The sequence below is a fragment of the Porites lutea genome, chromosome 11 (assembly GCF_958299795.1).
Source record: "Porites lutea chromosome 11, jaPorLute2.1, whole genome shotgun sequence".
Lineage (NCBI taxonomy): Eukaryota > Metazoa > Cnidaria > Anthozoa > Scleractinia > Poritidae > Porites > Porites lutea.
In genome coordinates this window covers 9,088,449-9,105,857 of record NC_133211.1, presented here as the reverse complement: position 1 = coordinate 9,105,857, position 17,409 = coordinate 9,088,449, and the positions used below count along the sequence as shown (strand labels likewise).

Genomic DNA, 17,409 nt, shown 5'->3' with positions numbered 1-17,409 from the left:
AAAAAGGGTTTTTCTCTAACTAGGCAACGTAACTAGAGGACCCGCAAAGAACACTGCATATAGCTGATCATAAAATGCTGCCAACACGAATAGAATAAAAATGTATTAGAAATGACGATTTAGCCTGAGAATTACAAGCACGTTGATACATGCGTGTCTTACGGTAGGAACATATTTGCGGGGCTTCACCCTTGATTTGGCGGGGGGGTGAGGGTTGCAGTTTGAGGTTCCATTTTATTCTGCTCACGATTGTAGTTCATTTTTTTTCCTTTACGCTTCTTTGCTACCGTTAGCGAAGAAATTTCTTGTAAACTGCAAAAATCACAGCTTCTTGTCCAACAAATATACATACCAAGCGTTAAGTATCAAACGTTAGAAAGAACAAAAATGAACTTTAATTTGAAAAACTGTTAGGCTAACAAGTTTTCAAAACCCTGCAATCCGTTTTAATCTTCTTTAAGCCTTCTTTTGTATACACCTCCTTTTAAATTTTGAGGCGGTTATTTTTATGTTTTACCAATGAAGAGCCCATTATGACCCTTGGTTTTTCTCTTGGTGGCAGCTTCTGTTTAAATCTTGATAAATTTCGTGCCAGCTCCTTTAGGGCCTTTAGTATTTCTCCTGGAGTCGAATTCCTGCGGCAAACAAATCCAAGTTCAGAAGAGAAAAAAATCGTCGTTGCTTGTTTCTGCGGTCCAAAAAACGTGAAATTAGGCATTTTCACGTAATATTCGTGCAGTGAAAGCATTGAAATGTACAAAAAATGTGATGCACGTGTAAAATCACAGTTGCTTTGCTTATAAAACCTCGTTTCTAGCAATGTTTCTAGCAGTACCACGCTTTCCAAAAATCAGGGGCACCCAACGAGGATATCGGTTCAAAACCACTTACTCGAGTAAACAAAGCATTGTTGACTGTACTTTAGTACTTAAACGGTAGATATAGGCATATTTTTATCCGCTAAAATTTTTTTGTCTGTTCGCATTTCCTTGCTGTAAGTCTAGTGAACCGAAAAGTATAGGGGTCAAAACTTACCTTTTCGAAAATTTCAGCCAGAAAAGAGGGTCGTGAAGGGGGGTACCAAATCCCAGTTCCCAGCCTAAATTTGGCCCAAATCCCAGCTCCCAGGCTAATTTTTGCCAAAATCCCAGTTACCAAATCTAAAATCCCATTAATAATGATTATTTGCAAAATCATGCGCATAATAAATTAAAAGCACTGATTGACGCTATTTGGATACACTTACCATCACCTGGACTGAAGAAAATCTCTCATTCTGCTGGTGAATACTCTTTCTCTTCCAGCTCTTGTTGACATAACCATATGAAAACCAATTCTATCATCTGCACAATCCTCGTCTGACCCACTGTCTCCGCTTTCACTGCTAGCTGGTAGCTAGACCGCGGGCGCGAAGGCAAAAAATACTGATTTCACGGTCTCTACTGAGGAGTGTAAGGTCTATTGCTACGAAATTTTATTTTTCTATTTCAAAATATTGGAGCAAAGACCGCTGAAGAAAAGAAATCCCATTCCCATTTTATAATTGTTCATCCCATTCCCAGTGGCTAAATCCCAGTCCCAGTGAGTAAATCCCATTTTCCCGGTCCCCACAATAAGGCTAATCCCAGTTCCCATTTTACCCCTTCACGACCCTCAGAAAAAAAGGTTTCCGAAAATTCTAGGTGACTTTTTTTTAGGGTAAAAATCCGTTAAAAATGGGCAATTATACCATTTTTAGCGGTTCTAAAATCCTAGGAGAGGCAAACGAGCAAGAAATTTTACAACATATGTTCGGAAAATTCTAGATCTCAAATCGTCTTCCGAACGGATATTTTCCAAAAATTGACGTTAGGTGCCCCTGAAAAATATGTAGGAGATCATGGCAGGCAGGCAGTGGGAAGAACTAAGTCTTTAGTTGTATCACGTTTGCATACCTAGGACACCAGTGTTTGAAAACAAAATATGCAAATATGTATTGCAAAATATGCGAATTTTATCCTTTTTCTGTCGTCGCTGCTAATTTCTGAAGGCTTGCTTTTCGATTATGAGCCTCAATTTCGGATGTCAGGCACGACTCCCGAGTGAAAAATAAAGCCAATACAGGAAATAAAGTTGACGGATTTAAGAATATACCAGCCAAGTAAAGAAGACAAATGTTTCTCGTCCCCGCTTGCTTCTCTTTTGAGGGGCCGCCTCTTCGAACGAATTGGAAACCACAACCATGCCACGAAAGGGCATACAATCATACAAGCCGAAGAAAATCACTGAAGCTTTCAGGCAGGCTGAATCATAAAACGTAGCATTTATATATTATATTGAGTTTTTGTAGCCTGCGTGGTAGACGCAAAAAGGGGAGAGGAAAGGAGGAAGAGAAGCGCGAAAGCTGTCCCCAATCCCTCTGCCTTTTTCCCTTTCTCCCTATCCCCTCTCGACGCCTGCTATGCAGGCTAAGTTTTTGTGACGTTTTTACCGTGCGCTTGTCTGTCTTTTAGGGACGGACCATTAGACAAGTTATGGGGGAGGGGGGACGGGAATTTTCGAGACGCAGGAATTGTTTTTCGTTATTAAATTCCTTGTATGAATTTTTTTTAGGTCATAGCATTAATATTTTTTAGGGTTAATTGGCGTGCATGAATTTTTTTAAATTTAATTTTCCCTTGCGCGAATATTTTTTTTTAACTTCGCCCGCTGCCCCCCCCCCCCCCCCCCCCACCCCCCTCGCTTAATAAGTTTTCCAATGGTCCGTCTCTTAAATACCAAAATCCTCTATTAAGATACCCGGGGGCTTATTTATTTTAAAGTCTATTAAAAGAGACGGGGAGCTTATTTAATTAAGAAGAGACGATGGTATCGGTACTCCATAAAGAATCAGGATAGAAGCTCAAGTACAAGAAAGTTGGGGGTCATCCCTGCCAGCCACCGGATCAGAATCAAATCCAAACTTCCGGTTGGGAAATAAACCGTGACACCGGATCAGCCCACACGAAGTTTTACAGTAGGCTTTTGTACATTATGCTAGCATTTTTTCGAGCATTTTAGTGAGGCAAAAGCATTGAGCATTATTCGAGCATTTTAGTGGCATTTTCCCCGGAAAATTAATTTTTCCGAGAAAGTAAAATAGAAATTAACTTTTTTCAGGAGCCCATGCCCCATGAGCTCCTGCTTTTTTAAACAAAATGAAGACTAAAACTCAAAATTCACAAAAAAAACAAATACAGCTGTTTTCTTTTGGCTGTATTTATGAACTTGTACACGTTGTCGTTGTTACTTGCAACACTTGCACGTTTTTGTAAGTGTAAACTTTGAAATTAAGTAAAAAAACCGTTTGTATAATGAGCATTAACCGAGCATTTTAGTGACTTTTTTGGGGAGACCGAGCATTTTAGTAGGAAAAATGGAGCATTAAGGTGGAGCATTTTAGTAGGGAAGCAAAAGCATAATGTACAAAAGCCTATTTTACAGTCATGACTGACTAATACAGTCTATCATTTAATAGTAAATAATAAACAGGGGAGGGGGGCTTATTAACTTTCTTCCCCTAAAAAGGGGGGCTTTTTAGAGGGAGGGGGTTTATTACGGTACGAGGTAATTGGCTCCTGATCGTCACGCAGCCCAGTAGGAAAGAGCGTTGCGTGACAGCACAAGATGGACTGTAGCGGCCGGATTAAAAGCTCGCTCCCCGTCAAACTTAGAACTGAAGTCTTCGGAAAACAATCAATACAGATAAGTTCGCAGTTTACCTTGCGTGCCAAAACAATTCTACGGATGGTCTGTCAAGTTAAGGAAGTGATTTAAAGGCGAAATTAAGAACATTTGCGGGAAGAGAAATCCTTAAAAACAGACTAAAATTCTAGTCTTATGCCATATGACTTGGAAACAGACGAAAATTCCATGGTGATGCGTTCATAGTGTAATCTGAAATGCATTTTTCATGACCTTTGTGCCACGAGCGTGAAATTTTATTAGCTAAACTGTCTTCAGAGTCAAAAATTAAATAAGTTGTCCATTGGTCAAGGAAATATAAAGATATTGCCCAGAGACTTTTAACATTTTGTGGCTCTTAAAAGAGCCTTTTGTTGTTTGAGGGACCGGCCGCTTGTCGCTATGAACGCCCCTTTGACTTCAACAGGTCCGTAAGGTACAACTTTACCCCTATCTGAATGATAGGGTCGTTCAAATCAACCTCTTCCCTAACAACAGCTTCTTTCAACACAGCTTTAAATTTCTCGTCAACAAACGTTGAAATTGTCTTAATGACTTCCGAATCTCCATCGCGTTTTCTCTTTTTCCCTCTCGGAGTCTTGTCTTCTTCAGCTTGCTGATTCTCACCCATGATGGCAATTGCTGCTGAATGATCAAATTTTTCTAAACATGATTATTTATTCCTTGTGAGCAATGGTGTTAAATTTCGTAGGATTGAAAATCCCTATTCGCCATTGGTGCAGAACTTTTGACTACACAAATAAAGGTCGACTTCAGTTATCTGATTGGTGGGTTTCGATCCTTGACAGAGCAGAGCTTTCTTAGGCAGGTGCATATAAAGAAGGTAATTGCTTCTATAAAAGAAGGGGAGGTAATAGTGATAATAATAATAACAATGATGATGATGATAATAATAATAATAATAATAATAATAATAATAATAATAATGATGATGATGATGATGATAATAATAATAATAATAATAATGATAATGATGATAATAAAAATGATGATAATGATAGTAATAATTTTACATAATACCGTAAATCCTCTTTCAAGACCCCCTGTCAAATAACATGAAATAAGCTCCCCCTCTCTCTAAAAAGCCCTCCCTTTTCAGGGGAGCATCCCTCCCCTTCCCTTATTATTCTTTACTAATAAATGATAGGCTGTATAATCAATCACAACTGTAAAACTTCATTTGGACTGATACAGGATGGTTTATTCACGTGCTGGAAGTTCGGATTTGTTTTTGATCCTCGGGTGCATGACATCTAACTTCTTGTACTTGAGCAGGTCTTTGGAAACTGAATAAGCCCCCACCTCTCAAATAACTTTATCAACGTGTCTTTCGTTGTAGTTTACAAGAGTGGAGACACCCACAAGTGAAGGTAAGTGCATGTAAGATAAAGCAGTTGTATACAAGTGAAGGGAGCCACATATGAATAAAGGCATGTTCCTTTAAGTGAAGGCAGGTACATACAACCTCGTCCCCAGGGCTTTTCCCTTAAAAAAATGAGTGGGGCGGGAAGTTTTATAAATGTTACTCGCTTTTCCTTTTATAGAAATCGGAGGAAAGCAAAAAATTACCATAGCCAGCATCCGTGACGAAAAGGAAATCTTGTAAAACTTTTCGTCAATCGTCAAGAGATATAAAAGGCCGCCCAAGATCGCGTGCTGTGAGGTTACGCATATAATTTTAGCTTTTCTCATAGCGCTAATTTATTACACCCGGGATTTTAGGGTGTACGAGGGGACACGTGACCAGTCGATGCCAGGGCCTTTTCCCGCCCCACCAATTTTTTAAGGGAAAAGCCCTGGGGACGAGGTTGAGGTACATATCTTCCTGGATTTTAAAAAACGGGCCAGCAGACATTCTGTTTTCACCAGCGAAAAGACCTCCTGATTTCTAAGGTTTGAACCGCATTACGCGTAAAGAAAACAGTAAGGAGAATGTGCATCTTGATCGTAGGAAACTATAATGTTTCCTGCACTGAGTTTAATTTGAAGAATCCAGAACGCGAAGGTTATATCGCCTATAGATTTGGAGCCACTAACATGCAGGGGCACCCAATGGATCTGTTCTTCAAAATATCTGTTCTTCAGGCACATTTTTGCTGGCTGGGAGATGTGGAAGAAATAATAGTCCTTGGAAGGAAAGTGTTGTTGGGAAAAAGATAATTCAGGGTGTGAGAGGGGATTTGAAGTCTAGAATAGCTGCTACGGGTTACTTGTATGGGTTACTTACCACTCAAGATCTGAATTGTGCCCTATGAAACTTCCCAGTAAGTCGGGTTGGAGGTTGTAAGTTTGCTGGCTGGGAACTCTTCCATCAGTCTTGCTGGGAGTGAGGAACAGATAATTTTTTTCCAGCAATCCCCCAAAATGCTTAAAATAGTCTCAGAAAACTTTATTCACGCTTTGTTATTGTTTTTAGGTCTTTTTCTCAAAATTTCCCGTTGGGTGCCCCCGAACATGACCCTGTGACTGAAAAGAAAAAGGGTTTTTCTCTAACTAGGCAACGTAACTACCCTACTGCGATCGATAACTTAACTGCTATAGAGGACCTGCAACAAGGAACACTGCATATAGCTGATCATAAAATGCTGCCAAGACGAATGGAATAAAAATGTATTAGAAATGACGATGTAGGCTGAGAATTAAAAGCACGTTGATACCATGCGTGTCTTATGGTGGGAACATATTTACATCCTCTGAGAACACTGGAGGAATTTCAGGGCTAAAGTGACATGTTTTCATAAATTCACCATGATTTTCGAAAAAATCTTGCCTGCACCAAAGAAATAGCCTTTGAATCAGTTTCTCAGCCCATCTTAAAGTTTTGGAAATTCATCACCGCGTTCCCTTCGCAAGGAAAGCTGAATTCAAACTACTGCCAGACGAATCTTGAATTGAGGCCGTTTAATGTCGCAAAGGTCCACGCCCAGCCAAAGTAGAAAATTCTCCAAGTCCAGCCATGCAAAGTATTCCGAATACTTGTGAAATATTGTCCAACAAATTTGTCATGTTTAGAAAGTCCTGTAGGCAAAGAAATACTATAAGGCTAACTTGGAGAAATATGCGGAACGAACGTCAAAGCGTCCTGTGGTTCGGAAACAGTTAAAAAGTTGATCTCAAGTAATCTTAGGTGTGATCATAAACTTTGTCTGTTCTTTTCGAAAGTCAAGGCATACCCTTCTAATATTGCTTCTTTAAGGTAAAAAATTCAAGAAAAAAACATTTATGCTGAGAAGCAAAACCCTCCCCAGTTCTAGCCGTGAGCAAGGTCTCTTACTGCCCCCTTCCCCCAACTACCCACCCCTCTTTTGGTATTAGCAGTCTTAAATCTTAAGTATTATTTGATTTTTTTAATATTTTAACGAGAAATGTTTTCATTATCAATACTTTTTACAGCCCTTTTTGTGTAGCTTCCTTCGAGAAAAAAATCACGATGATGATTAAGAATTGGCTTTTTAGTCAACGAAGTTGGTAGAGAATACAGTCGCTCTAAACTCTACGATAAATATTTTTGTTTTGCTTTTTAAGTTTAATTATCAAAGTTGTCTTTCTCAGCTAGCGTCAGGAAATTTTAACTGGAAGATATCAGTGACCATGTTAAAATTGGGCTATATAAGCAATTTCGGCTTAATATCCCAGTACTTTAATAACCTTTACCAGTGATCTCTGTTTTTTGGTTGAGATTTCTGTGAAAAGCTCGTTTACTCGAAGTACAGTACGCGCCTTTTACGTTGATATGACAGAATTTTTTTCTTTTACCTAAAAATAGTCTTTAATTTCATTGAACCATTTCACCTGCCGCTAAAACCATTCTTGCGCAAAAGCAAATCACTTCTCGGTCTGACGCATATTTTTCCCATGGTGATCAACCATTCTCAGCCACTAAAATCACGAATTCTATACTCCTTATCAAATAAACACCCCCTTTATGGCTGACGATTCCAGCCATTGTTAGAGCAAATGTTGCCCAAACCTATGTAAATCTCGTGTCTGCGAAGTACAGATTTTCACCAGACCAAAAAAATTGTGCATCGCTCGACGTCAATTCTCAATATTTGTTCATTTGAAAAAATTCGGTCAGGTTCTTTATTAGTGTACTTTTTTATGAAAGTAGTATTTTAAACGGAGAAGGTGTTTTTGAAAGAAAATTCAAGGTGAAGAGATCTTCTAGATTTTTTTCTGAGAAAAATGAATTATTCAAAATAACCTAGGATCAATTATTCCTTTCTAGCCAAACCAACTGTTTCTCCTACGCGAAATCTGATTGGTTGACGGTGCGCTGGCAGCAGAGTTCTCCACTCGAGTTCGCCATGTTGAGTTGACAGATCTCCGAAAATGTCTCTACTGTTACTTCTGAAAGCTTGCTCAAATCTTCGGGGAAAATCTGACCGGATCGCCAGGGTCACTTTTAGAGGTATGCTATGAAAAAATTTTGTTAGGTTGTGAGCTGTCAATGGCTTCAAACGCTTTTTGAGGCTTCTTGTCTGACAAGAACGATCGCTCGATGGATCGCTCAGAGGACAGGTTGTTAGAATGTGCGAAATTTCTCCTTCGGTTGTCTGTTTCCTTATCTGGTTTTCGTATCGTCTAAGCCTTACATATATATCAATAATTTCAAAATTGGCGATTTAATTGTTCTTAGGTCGTTGTGAAGAATTCTATGCTTTTGTTCCTTGGGTATATTTTGTTGGTGGTTGGATATTTAATTATTCAAGTTTAGTTTAGTTTTTTCTTGTAGGAAGGAACGTTGCTGCTTTTAGTTAGATTCTATACCACTAGTATTTACGATCGTAATACGAATGATACAGGAGCGAGTGTTTCAAAAATATTCATGGTAAAACTAAAAAACATCTACAGTATCTACAGTATGTTTATGTAGTGTCATAGTTGACAACTTAAATTTTCGTGTAAGCTTTAGATTTGTACGCGCCAAATTTTTTAAACTAAGCTTAAGTTGTACGAAAATTGATTGAATCTGGCGATCGTTCCAAACGCGGAAGTTTGTTAAAGGATAAATATCAGAGAAAATATACAAAGCTTCAACTCAACATTAGATATTTGCTTAATTGTGATTTTAGAGGTAATATTTCCTCGGCTTCCGTAGCAAAAACCGCACGGCGCGCGTTTGCGTTCTATCCAACTCAACCATGGAACTTAGGCATAGTTTAAATTTCTTTGCGGGAGTTTACTTCAAAAGTGAAATATTACACATTGTTTACGAAGAAATCCTTTTTTAACAGTAATATCAAGACTTGAAAGCCTATTTCCAAAATCATTCTTGCTTCGAATACTACGCCGTACGGGTCCTACAAACTTTTAACGTCGTCCTCGAACGCTTCCGGTAAAAACATGGCGTCGGGTTGTAGAGATTTTGACATAAAGGTCTTTTAATGTAATTTTTAAGATAATATATTAGACGATAAGTAAGTCTCGTTTGAGGGCTTTGCACAGGCAATATTTTTTTTATGTGGGAATCGATTCCGTTTGTATTAAAATTTATCAAAAGCCATTTTAATGTGCATCACAATTTTTATTGTGTAAATAGCAGAGTGGAAATTGAATCGATCTGTTTGTCGGGTTGAACGTGCGGAATTTTAGCTTATATACTGTCTAATGGATAAAAGAAAGAAAATCATTCTGACGTTATTTTATTTTGTATTTACGTTAATCCCCCCACAAAAAAGCAGTGATTACAAAAATTACTGAATAAAGTTAAATTGCATGTAACTTTTACTCCCAGTGGTGATTTGAATTTTGGTATTAATCTAAATTTCATCAAATTTTATAAAGAATGGTTTCTTTGCCGGCTTTTAAATATGTGAAGAGTAAGATAATGGCAGTTGATCAGTTTAAACCCTAGAATATTTCAAAGTCAAATTGTGATTATGTTATTTAAGGTTAAAATTAAAGTAAAGATGGATTTGACCAGTTGTTGAATTGGACTGGACAATGCAGCAGGTTAGGTTTATGGTCAAGAAATTCATCTTGCCTGAATTTTTGTCCCTGAAACTAGAGTTATGTTGCCCAAAATTTTTAGTTAAGTCGCCTGAAATTGTGAGTTATGTCACCTGAAATTTTATAATGCTCAACAACATTCTAACATCCCCATTACACATTTATTGCACTTGTTTCGTTGTGGCCCCAGTTGTTCAAAAGGTGGATAATGCTATCCATCAGATAAATCTCATATATATCCACTGGAAAGTGCAATTCATTTTCCTAATACTTGTATCCACTGAATAATGATTTATCCTGTGGATAGCGCTATCCATCTTTTGAACAACTGGGACCTGGAGGAACAAGATTTATTACACAGTTATCCCCCTTGTATTGTCTTGAAGAACGAGATGTTTTTTTATCCAAATAAACCCATTCGTCCCGCTTGTTTCGTCTCATTATTGCTTAAAGAATGCGATATTTATACAGATTTATCCAAGTAGTTTTGTCTCTTGTTGATTTAAAGAACGAGAAATAAGGATACGTTGCAGTCTCTTTATTTAAATGTTTTTCTTTCTTTGTTGAGCATGATAAAATTTCAGGCAACATAGCTGAGCATTTGGGCGATATAACTCAGCATTTTATGTGACTTAATGAAAAATTGTTTCAGTTGACTTGACCTGTTCCTGCAGGTTACCGTATTAACTACTACTTTCTTCATCAAAACGTTTTTAAACTTGGCTATAAATAATGGACCTTCACACCGGCTTGAGTAGTGTAGTTTTATACTTGTTTTTATTTATTTATTTATAATTTTATTTTTTGTTATCATTAGGGGTAACATACCAGACAAGTGTTATTGAAAATTGCTCTGAAGCTGATTGGGATGAGGTAGGTTCACAAATAAATAAGAGCCCTTTCTTAGATAATGAACCATAACTGATTTTGATTAAGTAATTTTGGTGATCAAAAGGCAAAAATCATCATCAGCAAGAATTGGAGTAAACCCTTACTGAATAATAGCTCGCAGTGCTGATTACAGGGCTTAGTAATCAAAGGTTGCATGGCTAAATTCCTTTAACTACCATCTTTATCAGTCCAGTACAGTCAAACTTCCATTTATATCAAAAGACACCTCTTTAAGTCAAACATCTCCCTAAACTGGACAGTTAAGGTGCTTACCATTAATTTCCACAAACCATCTCATTAAAAATCTATCAACTAATTATTTATGACTTAAATTTGATCTTGTGGGAGAAGGACCCACCTACAAGAAGGATCTATGTCTGATAGGGGCTGTCTACCAACATAACTTTCTAGTGTTGGTTGACATATCGATCGATATAGCGGCCGAGTGTCCATCTACATGTTGATCAATATGTCACTTGAGTGTTAAGGTTGAGTATTGGATCCGCATTGGTTGGGTGTCAGTCGAGTATAGACCTCTGTATCAACTGATCATCAGTTAACAGTCGGTCTTGGTAGTATTGGTAGTGTGTCAGTAATGCACAGTTGGTCGATATAGGTAAACCTATCAGTGGTGTATCTGTTACAGGTCAAAATAAAATTCAGGTTAAAGTTTTTTAACCTAGGTTAATTCTCAACTTCCTCTTTGTCCTAGCCCGAATTCATAAATACAGTGTAATCAGGGCTAGGAGACAAAGGAAATTGAGAGTAAACCCCTACTAGGTTAAAAAATTTTAACCGGAATTTGATTTTGACTGGCAAAATTTTTGTCACGCATCATGAGTGTTGTGACAAACCCTGCATCTTGATGCGCTGTGAGGGTCAAATTTGACCAAAATGGGCAGGGCAAATAAGGCATCTCTTTAACTTTCCGACCTGAGTTTTCCGGTCTTGCTCAGCTTGTCAACCGATTTTTTTTCCTTACTTGTTTTGTCTGCAATGGATCACCATTGTTTTCAGTGACAAAGGTAATAATGCTGTAATGTTTTGTGTCTGAACCGAGGTGACTGACCAACTGGCCACATTTTGCCCAACACTTGGGCAAAATGAGACTAGACAAACTGAGACTAGACAAAGACTGCCGATATATCGACCTATATGTCGACAAATATGTTGGTTGACACCCCCTATAAAACAAGATCCAAAAAGTATATCCAAATCAGCTGGACAGGATAAAGAATCACAGTCAACTCTCTCATGAGTGACCATCCTTGGTGCATGATAAAGTGGTCACTTAGGCGAGGTAGTCATTAATGAGAAAAATCTACTATATAAAAGCTCAAACTGAATTGATTAACGTAATAAATTGCGTGAAAAAATAGGCAGATAGACATCTGAGAAACAAAACCGTTATTTAGCAATTAATGAATTCGGCTTTTGTAGGATATGAAGAATTAAGCAGAATGAGGAGGATGTTATCCACCTCGGCCTTCGGCCTAAGTGGATAACACCTTACGAGATCTGCTTAATTCTTCATATCCTACAAAAGCCAAATTCATTAATTGCTTTATTATTCACTCAAAATTCGTAGTTTAAAAATGTATAGCTAAAACGTTCATGCTAACCTGCATCGATGTTAAATTAATCGTCAATAGTGTACGTTTAGCTTTGTCCAGCTCTGCAAATATTCTCCAAATAGCAGATGTCACCCTCAGAGTTGTATTCTTGCTGTTTTGGCCATGTTTTTACCTATTATTTCGCCTAGTTCCAGCTGTAGTTCTTACTCTTGAAACGAGTGAAATGTCTGCCATTTTTTTTTTCACAACCAAAACAACTCAATCTCGTCCCCAGGTCTTCTAGGTAACAGTGCCTTAACCTCTAGTGGGCTGCATTTTTGACGTCATTTCCTTGTTAAACACAAAATTCTTCCAAATTTGGTCATTAGTAACTAGTTATGGTGAATTAAACGCTCGCCTTTAGCCAATCAGAATCGTGGAAATATTTTGAATGAATAATAATTACAAATAAGTGGTTGCTTATGGGAGGTGGTCCCTTTGGGGAAGTGGTTGCTATGAGAGAAGTGACAGTATAATAATTGCATTGATCACCTCAAATGCCAGCCCACATTTTCTCAAGCTTCCCATTTGGAATGGCAAGAACCATGTGGTTTCCAACCAGAATTTCTGATTTCCCCATACTACACCTCGTCAGCTGGATACTTGTGTTTGCCAGTACTCTAACTAATTCTCTATAATAAATTTGTTGCACAGGACTTTGAGTGGCCCCTGGAGAGTCCGCTGGACCCCAGTGAATTCATTGAAATTGAAGTTTACAACTTCAACAAAATCTTCAACAACAGGTTTTTAATAGTTATTATTTATTTGATTTTGCTTACATTGATTGCAATCAACAGACCACATCCTAATTTTGCTATGGAGTTAAAAAAAGTCGAGAATGGCAGCTGTTTCTCTGGGACAATAATTTACCTCATTTCCATGCAAATTACTAGCCTCACATTCTGTCTGTTGCCTCAAAACCATGTGATGCCACACGTTTCTCATTGCTTTAAAACTGTTTAATATACATGCATGTACATTGCACAGCTGCATCACACATGTTCTCAGTTACCAAATCTACAGATACAAGATATTATATAGAAACAGGAGTCTCATTTGCATTTTATATTATTAATCTGTGATTACTACTAGTTTGATAGATCTGATGGTTGGTTGTTTTTACTTTGTGATTGCAAACAGAGTTTTAGTTGAGATAATTAATATCCCCTATGCTTGAGGGCACTACACGTACTTGTAAACAAATATTAATGTATTTATTAAATATTACTTGTTGGCCTAAAACAGATCATGAATTATAGCCTTATAAGACATATTAGGCAAAAATGATTTACAATAGAATGCACATGTATTGCCTCAAGTAACATCCCTTGTCAGGTTAAACCAGTTCTAAGCTTGTTTGATTGAGAATTTCCTTTGTTTCATACACCAATGTAGCTAAGAAAATTCATAGTATACAACTTTTGTTTAACCTTAGAATGGAGTATTCTCTGAAATTTCAAAATGTGCACACTTATTCCATCAAGTAACCTTTTTTCTTTCAAGACTTGTTGGAGTGTTCCGCATGGTACTGCAAAAACTCATTCAAGATGGCCACCTTGAGGTCATGGAGAGTCTCATTGATATGAACAACACAGTGCTTAAGGTAAGGATGTTTGTAAAAACCCATTCACTTGAAACTTGTCAGTTTTTGTTCATCTGTCATGGTACTTGAGTTTGACATGTCTACAACTTTTTCAGGAAAGGGTTCTCTCTTAAGAATAATTAAACGTCGACTTTTATTGGATTTCACTAGTACTGATATGAAGACTTTTTCTAAGTTTTTTTTTCCCATGAAGTTAAATAAAATTTAACACAGTTAACAACAAGTCGTGTGTTGTTGGTCAGCAGTCAGGGTGGTGGCTCAAATGCTGTCAGCCTTCATCTCTGTGTGCTTAGTACAGCATTTCCTGTTGGCCTCTCTCTTCGTTTAGCCTTTGGATCAGCCATTTACCCCCATTCCTCTCCCCCTTTCATTTTCCACTGATAAATCAGTGTGATGGGTGCATGGTTCCATTGGCATGAGGGCTCATGGCTGGAAGGCGTGGTCTTACCAGTCATGGGGGTGTAACTCTGTCTAGGGGCTGGCTTTGCCAAAAGTGGACGTCACTGGACATCACGGGCGCCCAGCTCCACTCAGTGATGCAGTTGTTAGTGAATATCAGCTAGTCATGATGGAGTTTTGAATAGTTTTCAGTGATATTTTTTTCTCTTTCAGGCAACTGTTAACCTGGAACTACAGTATAATCCACCTGAAGGAAATGTATCACAATGGGTCAATAACATTCACGACACACTTGATGCCCCACCCCAAGTGGGCTATATGCCTGACAGTCAATATCAGATGGATCCATATCAGCATGAACGTCGAGGCTCCTTTATCGGCATAGGCAGTGCATTTGGTAGTAAGGCATCCAAGAGCCAGTCAATGACAAGCTTAAATTCCAGCAGTCATCGGCAACCAAGGAAAGAGTCAATGCCTGCTTCATTTGGTGGGGGTAGGTTCATTTCCCCTGAAGGTGGAGGTGGATCACCTTTTGATGCCATGTTGAAAGGAGATGGTGTTGGAAGTCGCAGAGGATCTCAGATCAGTATGCACAGTGACAGGAGCATGAGTATGAAATGGTAGGGCTATGGATTCTAGAAAGTGAGAGCACTTTTATTTATCCATTTTGCCTAAATTCCTGAAAATTTAAGTCAAAACATACTTGTAGTGGAGCACTTCATGTAATTCAGTCCAGGTCTCCAATTACTGAGAATAGTGGTTTACTGAATTGGAATTTAGAAGTGTTGTTTTTGACCCAGCCATCTCTCCTTGCTCCCTGGTGCCAGGGGCATGACCAGGAAAGGAGCAAGGAGAGATGGCTTTCTTCGCTGACAAGACAAGAGGAGAAACCTGTTAAGTACCCAGACAAAAACCTCTCAGGGTATGGCAGAGTACCAACAATTAACTCAACTTAGAGTTCTCAGCGGTTTTCAAAATTGCAAGATTTCTTTGTAAAAACCAAGCATGGCCACCATTTTTTATGCTATTAGGCAGATTAGAACCACCAATGGCTTAAGCATCCAGCAGGGCCTGATAGAATTCTGTCCCCCAGATAAAATTTGAATGAAACTCTCTAATGCTGTTTTTAACATTCCTGAAACTGGAGAAACACATCTCCAGGAAATTATATAAGATTTTAACATCACAAATTTATGTGTTTCTTGATTCTCAAATAAAGAGTAAAGACATTGTAATCTTCTTCTCTCTTAACATTGTTATCTTTAAGACAACGACTTCATGTGATCATTAAAAAACAAACAAACAAACAAAAACTAAAAATTAAAACGATCCAAAAAGAAAGAAACCTGCAAATGTGGAATCAGAGCACTGGACATGACATGCTAAAAAATGGGGCCTCAAACAGCCTTAATGTAATGTTCTGTCCTGGATTTGAAGCCAGGCTAAATTGGCAGGATGTACATGTAAGTGTTGTCACCTCTGTGCCATCCTTGTCAACCAAACGGGTCACAAGTTTTTGTTTTCTGTTGCCTTTTGCAGTAGTCACGCCCATCCTAGGGTGAGAGCTGAGAAGAAAATGTCAGTCAGAGAACAAGACTATCAGGTTGGTTTAATACTGCAAAGTCCTAAAGGCTCTGGGGGGTGGTGTACATGTACATGCATAAGATCCAGAGATTCCAACCGAGGAATTTAACTGCTGATCCCTTAAAGGGCAAAAAGAAACTTTAAATCCCCTTCCCCTCTCCTCCAGACTAAAGAGCATGTCTACAATGCCATTTGTATATATATAACTGTATGTATGTCTCCCAATTTCAGTGAGTGAGCATGTATTAGTTTTAATTTATTGCTCCTTTGCATTGTTGTTCAGATACAAGTTCGTATCCTGGAGGGTCGGCAACTTGCAGGTACCCAGATTGACCCAGTTTGTACAGTCAATGTTGGTAATCAAAAGAAGAGTACAACCATAAAAGAACAGACCAATTGTCCCTTCTGGGATGAGGTAAGAAGAAGCAGTGAAGGAAGCTACTGTTAGAGAGTAAAACCACCAAAAACATGAAAGTTGTTTGTGAGTAATTTAATTTCTTTCATTTTCTTTCAGTTTTTCGTCTATGACTTCAAGATGCCCCCAATGGTGTTATTTGACAAGATAATCAATTTCCAGGTAATTTCTTGCAAATATTGTATCATATCATTTATTTGATTCAGATCTTTGGACAAAAATGCTAGAAATATAGTACATACACACAGAGTGCAAAGAGAGTCAGTTTTACAGCTTGCCATATGGGCAAGCTGTAGCTAGCACTCACTAACTAGCCCAAGAGTCCTTTTAATTAGCACAAAAAATTTTGATGAGTATAGTTGATCTCAGTTCTTCTGTAATTTGAATTCCCCCAAAAAACGTCACTTGCCCATCGGCAAGTTAAGAACAGAATTCACAAGCCTAATCCTAAAATCTACTAGCCCCAGGTTATTGGACATGGCTTTCTTTGCATGCTGACATATATAGTTAAGTGGCATAAATAACTCGAAGGCTGTGCCATTGCATGGATACATTGACTTGCTCTGATGGTGTAGCTTTTGTCATTTTCAAATAATACCTTATGAGGTTAAATTTTTTACTGGCAGGTTTTTACTGGAAGGAACTTAGTCAGCCAGGGCAATTTGATTGGAGCATTTAAGGTATTTGTTAATTTCAATAACATTATGTTGCTCTTTAAACCCTCCTGATATTAGCTCAGACTGATTCTTTCAGATAAGAAATAAGATACAATTAACTTTCTTTTAGCAGGCACCATCATAGTACTTATTGGAGTCTAAGGTTTGGTTCATAACATCGCTGTATAATTGCAGCAATTGTTCTTCTTATTATTTTAAGCAGTTTAAAGCCAAGTTAAGTTTTCTTTTTGCAACTTAAGCAAAACCTACAAAAGCTGCAACTGGTGCAAAATTTTGCTAGTCTTCTTGTGACAAACACCAAGAAGTTCCAGGGCTTGAAACTAGCTTTGTTTATGCGATTTGGCACATTCTTTTTGACCAAAGCAAAGCAACATGAGATGAAATGTTTGTTTTAACTTTACTTTTTAATGGAAATCTAAATCATAGAGAAATCTTGGTCGCATTGGCGACCGTATCAATTGCAATTTCGAGCCCTGAGTTTGCTCATGTTACTCCAGTATTACGGGAGTTATAGTAGCCCTCAGTGAGGAGTCAGCTGGAAGTACGGGACGT

The 17,409-nt window shown here is 38.1% G+C and overlaps 1 protein-coding gene across 2 annotated transcripts in view; it reads left to right on the top strand.

Moving 5' to 3' along the window:
* Positions 1 to 7,967: 7,967 nt before the first annotated feature.
* The window catches only part of LOC140952919 (otoferlin-like), a 52,663-nt gene continuing 43,221 nt past the window's right edge, over positions 7,968 to 17,409 (top strand). For both annotated transcript variants that reach the window (XM_073402376.1, XM_073402375.1), the window contains exons 1-9: positions 7,968 to 8,134; positions 10,493 to 10,548; positions 12,834 to 12,922; positions 13,683 to 13,782; positions 14,395 to 14,801; positions 15,721 to 15,784; positions 16,049 to 16,180; positions 16,280 to 16,342; positions 16,807 to 16,860. In XM_073402376.1, the coding sequence (XP_073258477.1) occupies positions 8,056 to 8,134; positions 10,493 to 10,548; positions 12,834 to 12,922; positions 13,683 to 13,782; positions 14,395 to 14,801; positions 15,721 to 15,784; positions 16,049 to 16,180; positions 16,280 to 16,342; positions 16,807 to 16,860 (1,044 nt within the window). In that variant the 5' untranslated portion in view covers positions 7,968 to 8,055. The remainder of the gene's footprint in view (positions 8,135 to 10,492; positions 10,549 to 12,833; positions 12,923 to 13,682; positions 13,783 to 14,394; positions 14,802 to 15,720; positions 15,785 to 16,048; positions 16,181 to 16,279; positions 16,343 to 16,806; positions 16,861 to 17,409) is intronic.